Source organism: Cryptosporidium ryanae (genome assembly GCF_009792415.1).
Source record: "Cryptosporidium ryanae isolate 45019 chromosome Unknown contig_5, whole genome shotgun sequence".
NCBI lineage: Eukaryota > Apicomplexa > Conoidasida > Eucoccidiorida > Cryptosporidiidae > Cryptosporidium > Cryptosporidium ryanae.
Window position 1 is genome coordinate 311,025 of NW_027125531.1, and position 13,782 is coordinate 324,806.

Consider the following 13,782-nt stretch of genomic DNA (forward strand, 5'->3'; position numbering starts at 1 on the left):
AAGTGAAATTTGTTGGTATAAAGCAAGCTAAAAAAAGAAATATCATGGCATATTTTATATAAAAAAATACACTATTACGTTAACACATTTATTAATCACAAAATAATTAGTTTATACATGCCTATTTGTGTGGAAATAATACAATTCGCTATAAACTGAAATAGTTTATTAACATTTAATAATTAAATTAAAAAACTTGCCACATCAATATATTTATATAAAATATACTATTTTTATTCAATTTATCTAACATCTTATTTTCATAATTACTTAGGTAATGTCACAGAAGGAAGAACTTAAAGAAGATTTTTTTAGAGCAGAAACTCTTGACAGCTTGATTCTCTCAAATAATTTAAATGAGGAGGAAGAAAAGATTTGTAAACATTGCAAAATCAATGAACTTCAACTTTCTGTATTCCGTGAATATATTGGAGATCCATTGGCATTCATATTTTTATTTTACAACAAATTGAGTGGAGGTAATATAGAGAGCTACTTTTCGAGCAAGTTGAAAGAAATAGTTTTGGATGTTGATGGAATAACAACACATATCAGCTTTATAGATATGATCTCAGAAATAGATGTTGGAATAAAACATGTGAAAAATTCTTTGAAACTAACGAGCAAAGATATTTGCATTATTGGAATAGGGGGTGATGGAAGTTTTAGTAACCTTGTACATTTGTTTTTAGAAAAAATCCCAAATAGCGAGGAGAGGCTTGTATTTGCTGTTCTTCCCTTTGGTACTGGAAATGATTGGGCTAAGAACTTCGGGTGGAGTAGTTATGGTAACATTAAGTTTATGAAAGATGACTTTACTCCACTAATTGACTTGGCTAGAGGAATTTTTACCTCAAAGATCATCAACTTCGATATATGGGCAATAGAGGTTGAACTTAAAGATAAAGAAGATTCATGCTTCCTTAAAGTGAATCCATTGACTCAAGAACTCCAAAAAATAGAGTCTTACGAAAAAAATAATGAAATAACACAAAATTATTCGGAACTAACTAGTTTAGAAAATATTAAAAAGAATGACAAATTACTCAAATTAAAAAAGAGATGTTTAAATTATTTTAGTTTTGGTGAAGAATCTCGAGTTGGAATAACTTTTGATACATATAGAAAGAAAAATGTTCTCATTAACAGAGCTTTGTATGGTCTTGCTGGTTCAGTTTTCTCAGTTAATCTTAAAAATAAGCAGCAAAATATTCCTCTTTCCCATAGTACAAAAGGAGTATATTTAATTGATAATGTGAATAATACTCAAAAAAATGATTTTATTTGCGCATTGTGCCCAAATGGTGTGAAACATACAATGGGTGATTTAGACAGAAAAGAAAATTTAGGTATCTGTCCAACTCTGTCAAATAGTGTATCACTTGTATTTCTGAATATTGAAACATTTGGAGGAGGTGTTCATTTGTGGAGGAATTCAAAAAATGTTGGGCATTCTATTTCATCAGATGACACGAAAGCAAACATTAATTTGGGGGAAATGGTCGGAACTATTAGTTCTCTGTTAACAAATCAAATAACACTCCAATCAGAACAGGTTGATACTAAAACTACGGACACAGGTGTAAATTCTAGCAATGATGCATTTACAAAGGATGAAAAACCAAAAGACCTTGAAATTTTTTCATCAGAAACAACTAATGAAGAACCTTCATTTGAATCAGTAATTAAGGAGAAGATAATGAACATAGTTCCGAGTTCTTGTGACAGAAAGATGGAAATAATGAGTTTTTCCGGTTTACTTGACATCAGTTCAATTTTTCTTCCATATATGAACGCTGCAAGGAAGGTGGGACAATTTTCTCCTTTTGAAACTGACAGGGAAAAGAAAGTCGATGAAAAAAAATCATCATTATCAGAAGAAAAAAACTTAGTGATAATATTCAAAAAATCTCAAGAAAATACTCCTGATGATAATAATTTAATCGAAATGTACTTTCAAATTGATGGTGAGTATTATTTGGCAAAAGAACCAAAGCATTGCATCCTCAGGTATGATAGGACTATTCGAGTTCTCAATTGCATTGTGCCTTATAGTCCATTTGTTCTTAAATAACACTAAATTCGAATTCTATTAGGAAAAAAAGTTTATATTATATTTGTTGTAATATTTTTTTGAAATATCCCTCATGCTTCAAATAAATTAGTTTACCATTGTACTTTTCTCAAACTTAAATTCCAAATGTTAATAAGTACAAGTTCACATTTGTTAAAGTGAATATTATTTTTCATTTTTTTGTTGCGTTTATGGCAACGATTCTTATTACTCCTACGTATTCGTGGCGAAAATTATGCAAAAGCAAACTGAAGACTTGCGAGTCAAGCAGGTGACAATTCCCCACATGGCGTTGCTAAGGCGCTAATATGTATACACTAAAATTTGCATTACTTTTCTAATAATGGTAAACCAGGACCCAAAGAAGCAATTAATAGGTAATAAAATTAAAAAGTTTTGTAAAATAGGATTTACATTTAAAATATATAACATACATTAACATAATAAAATTTAGGTGAGAAATAAACTGTAGGAAAAAGCATAACGTGTGCGTGTGTTAAAAATCGACAGCAATAAAATAAAAAAAAGAATAATGGTAAAGAAGATCATCTATAGGGATTTCTTGTTAATTAATGATAATATGAGGCTAAATTTATAAATAAGATTAACATAGTTTTTTTTTATAAAAGGAACACAATAAATGGGAAGTGAATTGCTTGAAATTATCTTTTGTTGTAATAAAAAAGAAGAGAGAATATCAAATGCACAAAATGAGGAGTATTCCATCTCAGAAATTGACAAAAACATAATCTATGACAAATATAATTCTGATAGAATAGAATTGGATGAATATGAATACAAAAAAAACGAAATATTAATGTTTTGTATTGACGATCTCAAGACTGCAGAAAAAGAGGCAAACGAAATAATAAATAGAGCAAAAAAAAATAGAGCTAAATTTTTAGAAACTGCAGATGAAGCAGCAAAAGAAATAGTAAAACCATACTATAATATGGCTTGTGATGAATTGAAAGAAATGGAAATATCCCTGAATAAAGAACTACATATAAAAACACTAGAGGTTTTGCTATCGAAGAATGAATTAGAAGAAGAGCCAGAAATAACTGAAAAAGTAAACGAAACTGTATCAACAGTACTTTCAAAGGTTTGTGAAGTTAGTTTAAACTTACAAAACTCAGATTATATATATAGACAGTTAAATAAACACAAGATTAAGAGTGAAACAAGAAGAGGTTATAGGTTAAAAGAAAAATTCAAATCACTTACTAAAAGAATATCGAACATAAAAGAAGAAAAAAAGAGTCATATAAATAATAAAAGAATAAAAATAAAATTAAATATTAAAAATGATGAACAAATATCTACATCCACCATAGAACTAGACGAAAATTATTCAAAAATAGACAACATGTACGGCGGATCTAGAATTGTCAGTTCATTTAACACAATTCACATTAATTAAGTATTAATAGTGATGTTTAATTTTAACTATTTAAAGTAAAAAGAACTACTCACAAAAAAAATGGAAGACACTAAATGTAAAAAAGAAGAGGAAAATTACATATAGATAATACCTTAAATAAGCATGTAAAATATATGGTCAAGTGTGTAAAGCTCATAAAATATATATTTATATTTACTTATAGGTTATCATCTTATTTTGAATTAAATTGATTATCACCTGAATTGAGTGAATTATGCATAATTCCAGTAAGATGATGAAGAAGTTTGCTTGAAGTTATAACAACTTTATGAGAACAATTATAAAAAAGTGGTAGATTCCCAGTTAAATATGAATATAGGAAAGCACCAATTACAAGTAATAACGTAAGCATTAATGGGGAAGTTAATATATATACCAATTCATCAAAACCTAAGAAAAGTAAGAGAACATACATCCACCAAGGAATATTCTGAGGTTGCTTACCAGTTGATTGTAGAAGTTGTGCCTTTGAATAAATATCAGTAATTTCTTTAATAGATTTTGCTTCAATTTCTTGAATGGTGCCTTCAGGTATAATTAATATAAATTCACTCTCATCAAAAAAACATTTAGTTGATGTTGACTCAATATTCGTACTATGATTCTTCAAAAAAGGACAAATGCCTTCAATTTCTGGATCTTCAGCTATTTTTGAAAAAAAATCATCAAATTTAGTTCCGAATATTTCAAAAATGTATTTGTTTAGCTTGAAAACTCCCATAATAGATAGGGCATTATTTTTAGAGTTAACGAATAATTCCTTCATTTTATTTGGTTCTTCACCAATCCATTGTCTTGGTATATCATTCTCATCAATTTCAAATTCTCTTTTAAACCTATCAATAATCTGAATATGGAAGTATTTTGACTGCTGTTGTATAAAAGATATCAATCTAACGAAAAGTTGTATAGTGATTTCCTCCTTCAAATCAGTACACGAATACTCATCTAAAGTGGAACTACATTTGAGTAAGTTTAACCATTTGGCTTCATATTTTAAAAACAAAGAATCATTAACTTTAAGAATTGATTCACCTGTTTTCTGCCAAAAACCGTTAATGGTTAATTTAGGGTTCGTAAAACCATAGTCGTTGAATATTTTAGATATTTCTCTGACAATATCCTTGATCAAGAATTCGAAGAACTCTTGCATTAGTTTTTCTTGAATCTTCTTTGATTGAATTTCCAGTGTTTCACTAAATAATTTTCTTTGATCACTAGTATTATAATTTACTAGTATTTCATTGTTTTCAGATATTCTATCGTGTATAGGAGATTTTTCTATTCGGTTTAGTATATCAGGAATGCATCGAGTTCTAATTTGATCCAGAAGATTATATTTAGATATATGATTCGGGCATTCAGTTACCCATTTTAAAGATAAAATATCGAATTTTTTAAGTTCTTTCTCTGACCAAACAAATGAATCAAAAACATCATCTTTTATAATAGTTGAATTAAACTCAGCACCATCGTCATTAATACCGTTTTTATCGTTTTCATAGTACTTGAAAATATTCTTACATTCTCTCAAGATTTGTCTCTCAGCAGACATTCTCATGTTAACTGCCTCCTTAAATTCGATAAAGAAGAATATTATCATAGAGATCAATATATTCAAAGTAACCTCACTATCATATTTCCCAGTAATCTCAAAATAATCGTTTATGCTTTCATTTAGAATATCGTAAGTAATACTTCTGAAATCATAGTATTCAAGCTCCTTCTTTTCCATCCACCTCTTTAAGTCTATTATTTTTGATTTCATTCTTTCTATAACTTCATCTTTTGTTCTTTCACACCTGAATTTAGAAATCATTTTTATTTGAGATGGTATATTTAACTCCTCACAGTTAACGATGCAATTCCAAATAGTTTTGCAATACATCTCGTAACCTTCAATTGGAATACATCTATTATATTTTTTTGGTAATATTGAACAAGTCATTTCCGCTTTAATTCTTCCAACAACTTCCATAAAACCATCTTTCTCATTCGGATACGATGGTAGTCCATAAACTTTTATTTCAAAAATGTCATGTAGTGATATTGAATTCACTATAGAACTATTATGTAATCCATCTGAGTTATTTAACTGTGATTTTTGCATCTTTATCACTTCACTCCAAAGTAAATCCAGTATTTGATTTATTTTTCTCAATAACATATCATTACTATCATTAATTGTTATATCCCTTATTGCAAAAATCAGTGTTCTGGATTTTCTCTGTTCATTCTCATTTAACTTTAGGCTAAACCACGAATTTAATATTGTTTTTAGGAGACTAAAATTGGAAGAGCTATATGTTGTGAGATTCAAAAGAGGTATATTAATAATCATACAATCAGATATTGCAAGAGAAAAAAGTGCTGCTCTATTTTCAAAAGTAATTCTATCTTCACCTCTCTCCATACTGTCTGTTCCCTCTACATCCCAAACTAACAAAGGCAATTGAAATTCGCTTTTACCAATACCTAACCATAATCCCTTCGTTGTTTGGCAATATCCAACAGACATTTTATCCATTACCTTAAAATTTGTTCCAAAAAGAAAATTTAATAAGGTGCTTTTCCCTGTGCTTTGAGAACCAAGAATACTAACTACATTATAATTATTATTAATCTTAATGTCACCTATATACTCTAAAACTTCATCTATCTTCTCCTTGAAGTTAAATTCATAGTCTATTATTTGTTTCATTATATTTATTACTCTCTAGGATAAAATTATCGATTGTAAGATGTAATAATAAAAATAAATTCTCAAAAAAAAACCCACCTCAAATAAATTAATATGGCCTAAACTATTTTTATTCCAAATTGTTTGATAAATAATGTCTAAATCTAATTTCTAAAGAAATAAATTGTAATGAAATATTGTGTTCTAATTACAACTGGCGCTTTCACTAAAATCATCACTAATATTTTTACAACGTAATAATTTATTAAAGTATTTATCACTGGTAAAAAGTATAAAACAGCAATTTCATGTATTATGTTTAAATTATTTCTCAAACTCCAGAATTTTCTTTGTGATATTCTTAATGACAAAAACTCAATTTTGAGAAATTGTATTTATCTTGATCTGGAAAAAAAATTTGAGATAGTTCCAAAATAAGGATAAACCAATTTTCAATAAATATAACAACTGAGTATTTTATTTCGAGTTCAAATAAAACAAATGTTATACTTTTATTTATATTGATATTTTCTAATATATATTAAAACTTATATTAAACACAATAATTTAATCTATTAAAAAATTTTTCATTAAACAATGAATAAATTTTCTTTTGAAATTTAACTAATCAGTCAACTTGTTTTGTTTTTAATAATTATTTTTGCCTTTTAACTATTATAAATATTAACCTTTCAAATTTATTAAATAAACAAACCATTTTCACTTAATAAACATAGATTATTTTTAATTAAATCTAAATTAAGGCTGGCATGTAGTATGCCGAAATTTAATTTCAAACATCATTACTTAAAGCTGAATATGTATGCTTCATATTATAACAATACAAATAGACCAAATATTATTTTTGTATTTATTATTGAATTATTAGTAGTTTATTCGAATAGTATTTTCCAGACTAAAGACATTGCATGTAAACTAACTTGTATCAATAAAACAGATAAATATCAAATTAAATACACAAAAATACAATCAAAAAAATATATTTTGTATTATATATATATATATATATATATAAACATTACTTTATTCACTGAAGAATTGTTCTGTAGTTTCTATCTCCTAATAAGACTTATCAGCACGAATATTTTCTTAACAAATGAAAAGAAACGAAATAAAATAATTTTTAAAAAACTACTCATAATTTTTTAGGTAACTCTAATATAATTTAATGTAATTAACTTACGACACACAAATTTTAGATAGAAATATATGTACAAATTTGGTTTACAGTAATTTGGCGGTCAAGGCGAGAATTTATAAAGATCAGTATTAAAGTGAAATAAGACGAACTCAAATAAACAGAAATAAAGTACAAAGATAGCAAGTGATTAAAAACAAGCTTATTCATTTACTATTTTTGTTCTTATTTATAAAGCACAAACATTTCATTTAGTTGACGATGGATTTATTTATCTTTAAAAGAATATTTAAGCTGTAATTTTACCACTCAACAGATTACAAATACAAATAACTAAATGTTTTGTAACTGAGATTGAAAAATGGAGTTATCTTTGTGTTTTGAAAATCAGACAATTTTGAAGGTAAGTTTTTCTATGCATGTTTACCCAAAAATAATATATTTTGAATTTATTTTTTAACATAATCAGTTACCTACATCAATTATGGAAAAAATAAAGCGTATAGGACCTGGTGAACAGATAGGAATGCTTAAGTATGATGAAAATGGACAGGTAAGATTAAGCTGTGAACATAATATACTTTGGAGAGAAGTGGTTTAAGGAGATGCTTTATTGCCAATATTTATATTCTTCTCTATTAAATCATTTTGTTAAATTTTTAAAATTTATTTAACTTTTACCTTATCTACTAGAGAAAATGGGATTTACTTAATTGTACCTTTTCAGAACCAAAAAAAACAAAAAAAATTACTGATCCTTTAATTGATGACAAAAGTGGATTCCTTTTCGTGGACAATAATGACGGTAAGAACCGAGTATCAATGTATCCTTCTAATATACAAAATATTACAAAATGTGGAATTCTTGTTGATGAAGAATTGAGACAGAAAATAAAACAAGAATCAAAGAAAGCTACTACGATTGAGGATAAAAAGAGGATTTTGAGTTCTATATATGAGTCAAATTCACAACCATTTATTTATTATGATGAAGCAATGGATGATTCCAGGTTACTAAATGCTTCTGCATTCAAGAAAAAACAATCAAAAATAAATTCGAATATACCTGGTCCATACAATTCAAATAGTTTAAATGATAAAACTTCTTCTGTAACTTCAAGTAGTACAGGAAACACATTAGAGGCACTAAAAGAAAAAATATTTAGAATATTTGAAGAAAAGGGTGAAGATGGAGTTTCCATGAAAGAAATTGAAGAAAGGACACTAAAACCCAAGCATATCATTAAAAAAATAATAGATGAAATAGCATTACAGACAGGTAGGGGCGGTAGACGTCATATTTGGTATTTAAAACCACATTATTCTGCAAAATAATGTTTAAACAGTTATATTTTTTATCTACAAATTTATTTTTAACACTTAACCTAACTCTGCGCTTTCCAAAACTACCGCCATTGCATTTCTGCATGAATGTGGGGCTTTTTTTATTTTGAATATTCAAATAATCTCGTTATATTTATGTTAATTATGTTCCTTTTGTTTATTATATGACTTTGACTTTTGTAACTGGTTTTATATTTTAAGATGGTAATTGGTGTATTTATTATTAAATTTTGTAATGAAGAGGTTTCTGAACTTGGTTGAAGAGTTATTCTGGAAGAAGGATGAAGATAGAGAAAGAGTGTATATAAATAATAGTGAAATTGAAAAGGAAGATTTACGCTACAATATATTAGACTGGAGTCTAATGGTAGAATGTGATAACATCTATAGCGTTGAATCTGAGCATGAGGAGGCATTTGATATTTTTTTATATTCAAATAGTGATGCATATGTTGGAGAATGGCACATGTCAAAAAGAAATGGCTGGGGAGTGTTCTTAAAGTATACTGGTCAAAAATTTGAAGGTATATGGAAAAATAATGAGAGGAATGGTTTTGGAATACAGACAATTGGAAGCACAATAAAATACGTCGGTCAATTTAGAAATAATGAATGTGATGGAAATGGGGTCATTTTTTACCAAAATGGTTTGCTTTACTCAAGTAAGTGGTCAGAGGGAAATTTAGTAGAAAGGAAATTGCTTTTTGAAGGTTGGGAAAAGGATTTCTTGATGTTTTTTTTTCAATTTAATGAAATGAGAAATGATTGCGAAACTAAAGAGTTAATCAAACAAAATTATGAAATTTTTGAAGGATTATCATTTGAAAGAGTGAAAAATGATCCTAAAAAACTTGAAAATAATTTTTTTTGTTCAATGAATGTCTCTGAAGATAAATGCAATTTCAGTATGTTAGAAAAAGATTGTTCTGGAAAATGGAAAGAGTTATACAAAAGTAAAATCAACTCTATAAAGGAACATTGCTCTAGAAACTTGAAAAAAGAAAAATTATTTCAAGATTTGTCAAAAGAAATGAAAAATAAAACAAAAATTATTAGCTCTGCAAATTCTGCAGAAAGTTGTTTAGAATGGAATGTATATCAACTTGCGTACTTTATTAAATGTATTGGCCTTCCAGAGTATGTAGGCGTTTTTATAATGAATGAACTTGACGGTTCAACATTACCTTATATTTCTACTGAAGATCTAAAAGGAATAGGAATAAGTGAAATATCTCATATAAGATATTTACACATATCCTTCACTCTTTTATTAAAGCTTAGACTACGTTGTATAAGAAAGCAAACATTCACCCCTCAAAGACTAATAGACGATGATTATTTAAAGAGTTTTGAAATACCTGCAAGCGAATTGAATTTAAAATGTAGAATTGGAGAAGGTGGGTATGGAAAAGTATATAAAGCACTTTGGACAACAAAGGGAATAATGGTAGCTGTTAAAGCTTTTAGAAAAAGGGACAAATCCACATTAGCAAGAGAGTTTTACTCTGAATTAACAATAGTTTCAAGAATTCGTCACCCAAATGTAACATTGTTTTTAGGTGTTGTGCTATCACCATTATATTGTTTAGTAACTGAATTAGTACCCTGTGGTTCTTTATTTGATCTTCTTCATATAAAAAATGAAACATTAACTTCAACACAACTATTAAAGATTTCACGCGAAATATGTTATGGAATGGCCTATTTACATGAAAATGGAGTCTTACATTGTGACCTTAAGAGCAGCAACATCCTTTTATCAAATAATTATGATGTAAAAATTGGTGATTTCGGACTTTCTACTTTGATAGAATCACCATTAGAAACCCGAAAAATGCTTGGTTGCATTGGAACACATCATTGGATGGCTCCTGAGATACTTAGAGGAGAAGGATTTACAAAATCTGCAGACGTATATAGTTTTGGAATGATCCTTTGGGAAATGCTTGCAAAGAAAATTCCTAATGAAGAGCTAACAGTTAATCACATCATTGCTTCAGTAGGGTATGGAAATAGACGTCCAAACCTCCCCAAAGACATTCCATCAACTTTAAAAATAATTATTTGCAAAACATGGGCAAAGAATGTTTATAAAAGACCTAGCTTCAAACAATTAGCTAGAATATTTGAACAATTACACAGTACCGGCATTTTAGAAATTGAAGAAAATCTTTTATCATTTTTTGGCCAATAATATAGTCTATCTTTTATATTAAGTATTAAAAAAAAATAAAATAATTAATGTAATTATATGTTAGGTATGCAACTAGTTTTATTCAAATTCCTTCCAGAAGTCATCACTATTCAAATCAAGTTTTGTTGAGGGTTTTTTTCCCTTTGAATTAATTTCTGAAACATTTGAACTATTACTTATTTTTATCTTATTGTCATTTGAACCGGTTTTCTGAATTTCACTTGTTATCGGTGGAAGACTATTCATTAACTCCGTTTTGAAATTTCTTTGTGAAATATAGGCTCCAAAATCTGCATTTTTCTGTGGTTTGGTTTGATTTGTAGTATGATCCACAACAATTAGCTGACTCCCTATCCTAACTTGTTCGTTAATTTCCAAGTTCCTCGGAGTATTACCTTTGGAAATGCTCAATTCAAATATTTTACCCTCGAAATTATTCCAGTTTACATCGCTTTTTCCTGTATCACTAACATAATTTTCATTATTTAAGTCATTGAAATCGTCAAATTTTGGTGTTTTTGTACCCTCAGATTTTATTTTTGATTTACTTAAAGATAAATTTGCTCCATTTGTAACATTACCGCTATCAGGAATATTTTTCTGACAAACACTTTCCCGTGAGGACAAAATAGGATCAATTCGAGTGCTAGATGATTGTTGAATATACTCTTTATCTTCATCCTTAAATTTTGATATTTCTTGTTCCTCCTTTAACTTTTTTTGTTCTTGGATATAGGGACAAAGAATGTTTGCAATATTTTTAATTAAAAGTAAGGATATCTCCATAATTTCAGGCTGTCCTTCAATAAATCCATATATTGAAATATTAGGAAGGATTTGTTGTGTTATTATTGAAGGCGGAAAAAAATTAATTGTTGAAATAAATGCTTGAATTACAGCTTTTCTACATATAGGTAACGGATCTTTTAGCATTTGAATATATACTCTGCTTAAAATGGTTTGATAATATTGCCCAGGTAAAATATTCATTAGTTTTGCGAAGCAAATTACAGTGTTGCTTCTGATAATAACTTCAGGATCCTTTGCAAGATTAAACATTGAACAAATAAGTTTATCTGCAGCGACTTGTGAGTTATTATTTGAACCTAAAGCATTGAAGATGGCAGCACTGTTCTTAATTCCCTCCTTTATCGAATATATAAAATCGTTAGATCCAACAGTTTTTATTCCACTTCTTGAGTTTTTATCACTTTCATATATACATTTTAACTCATGTTCCCTCAAAAGTAATGGAATAATATATATCATGCTTTGTAGAGTAGCCTCTCTAATTAGGTTTGCCGTGTCTTGAAACCCCATTAATATAGAATCAATGCAATCCTGAAATATATCTTTTGTTGTGAATCTTTCGTATTTTGAGATATTTTTCAGTAATGTATACCTTATAGATCTATCATTTTGATTTAAAAGAAATTTCAAAACATTTCTAAATGTATTTAAAAGGAAACTTGGGCAATTTGATGAAGAATAAGATTCCATCAAAGTTAGAATAAGTGGGAACACCGTCGGAGTACATTGAGCAAAGTTTATTAAAATTCTATTAAGGATCCTTTGTACAATGATTAAGTTAGTTGTATATACACAATTAACTCTAACACTAGTAATGAGGTTCGGTAGATACTGAATACAAAAGTCTTTTTTATCCTCAGGAGATTTCAATATAAAATCATTTATTTGATTCATGAATTCCACAAATGGAGAATTGTTTTTCATCAAAATAATCCCACTTTCAATATTTATATCCTTGTTCGTGTCTAAACATGAAAGTAAATCACTTAACCAATCATATAACCAGTGAGGAATTAAATTGTTCTCCAGAGTTACAATTCCATTGCAAAAAGGTAGTTCAATTGAGTCAATTAATTTCTTCTTCTCTTCAAAATTAGTTTGATGATATAATTCTCTGTTGGTATTAAAAACAAAATCGAGTTTCTTGGAAACTTTATATGACCAATATATTAAACATCCTAGATTCCACAAATCTATACTTTTTGGGTTTCTAAATGCAAACCTTGAAAACTTCCATCCCATTATATTATAGGAAGTGCTCTGTCTAGATATTTCATCTATGTAATTACTGTTGGCTTCACTTAGAGGAATTGCGTTTTCAAATCCTCCTAACTTCCAGGAACCCTCATAATTCACATAAACATTAAATGGGCTTATGTTACCATGTAGAAGTTTTGCATCATTGTGCAGGAATTTAATACCATTTGTCACTTCATAAAGACCGGAAATACAGTCAATTGGAAAAAAAATATCATACTCAAGATCTTTTGAGTCATTAGAGAAAGTTTCAAATGTAAATGAAAAATTGGTTGCCAGGTTGTACAAAGATATACATGGTTCAGTTATTATGTAGTAATAATTCGAAACTTCTAAAGTATCATATATTTTTAGAATACACGGATGAATTAAACTCTTGCATCTCCGAAACTGATTTTTCGCTATTTTTCTGGAAACATCCACTGGCAAAAATCCCAAAACCCCTGTACTTGTATTATTTGATTTGTCAAATACAAAAACACTGCAAGATTGCTCAGGCCTATTCTTTTTAAAACCCCTGTAATGTGTCCATATACTATAACCCTCCCCTTCTATTTTTTCTCCTATCGTATATCCAAAGTTGCTTGGCAAATCATTGAATAGCTTCGAAATTAATGAAAACATTCAAAAACATTTACATCAAAAAAACTCTCAGAAAATAATAAGAGGTTATTTGCAGAATTACCTGTAATTATGTTTTCTTTGAGATTCTGTCAAAACTCAAAAAACTTTAGTTTATAATAAAAAACAAATTATAAGAACTAAAGTATACAAAATATCATCACTCAATCATTTAATCGTTCTTTTTCTATATATTTTA

The 13,782-nt window shown here is 28.2% G+C and overlaps 6 protein-coding genes across 6 annotated transcripts; 4 read left to right on the top strand and 2 right to left on the bottom strand.

Moving 5' to 3' along the window:
- Positions 1 to 277: 277 nt before the first annotated feature.
- FG386_002615 (diacylglycerol kinase variant A) lies at positions 278 to 2,074 on the top strand (the record flags this gene model as incomplete). The annotated part of the gene is made up of 1 exon (XM_067342064.1): positions 278 to 2,074. The coding sequence occupies one exon, from the start codon at positions 278 to 280 to the stop codon at positions 2,072 to 2,074; it is 1,797 nt and encodes a 598-aa protein (XP_067197669.1).
- Positions 2,075 to 2,714: 640 nt separating this feature from the next.
- FG386_002616 (uncharacterized protein) lies at positions 2,715 to 3,497 on the top strand (the record flags this gene model as incomplete). The annotated part of the gene is made up of 1 exon (XM_067342065.1): positions 2,715 to 3,497. One exon carries the CDS (start codon positions 2,715 to 2,717, stop codon positions 3,495 to 3,497), a length of 783 nt encoding a protein of 260 aa, XP_067197670.1.
- Positions 3,498 to 3,690: 193 nt separating this feature from the next.
- On the bottom strand, positions 3,691 to 6,219 carry FG386_002617 (uncharacterized protein; the record flags this gene model as incomplete). The annotated part of the gene is made up of 1 exon (XM_067342066.1): positions 3,691 to 6,219. One exon carries the CDS (start codon positions 6,217 to 6,219, stop codon positions 3,691 to 3,693), a length of 2,529 nt encoding a protein of 842 aa, XP_067197671.1.
- A 1,960-nt stretch (positions 6,220 to 8,179) lies between these two features.
- On the top strand, positions 8,180 to 8,692 carry FG386_002619 (transcription initiation factor IIF/Rap30 like winged HTH; the record flags this gene model as incomplete). Its single annotated transcript, XM_067342068.1, has 1 exon — positions 8,180 to 8,692. One exon carries the CDS (start codon positions 8,180 to 8,182, stop codon positions 8,690 to 8,692), a length of 513 nt encoding a protein of 170 aa, XP_067197673.1.
- Positions 8,693 to 8,936: 244 nt separating this feature from the next.
- FG386_002620 (protein kinase) lies at positions 8,937 to 10,895 on the top strand (the record flags this gene model as incomplete). Its single annotated transcript, XM_067342069.1, has 1 exon — positions 8,937 to 10,895. One exon carries the CDS (start codon positions 8,937 to 8,939, stop codon positions 10,893 to 10,895), a length of 1,959 nt encoding a protein of 652 aa, XP_067197674.1.
- A 78-nt stretch (positions 10,896 to 10,973) lies between these two features.
- On the bottom strand, positions 10,974 to 13,586 carry FG386_002621 (Ser/Thr protein kinase; the record flags this gene model as incomplete). The annotated part of the gene is made up of 1 exon (XM_067342070.1): positions 10,974 to 13,586. The coding sequence occupies one exon, from the start codon at positions 13,584 to 13,586 to the stop codon at positions 10,974 to 10,976; it is 2,613 nt and encodes an 870-aa protein (XP_067197675.1).
- Positions 13,587 to 13,782: the final 196 nt, after the last annotated feature.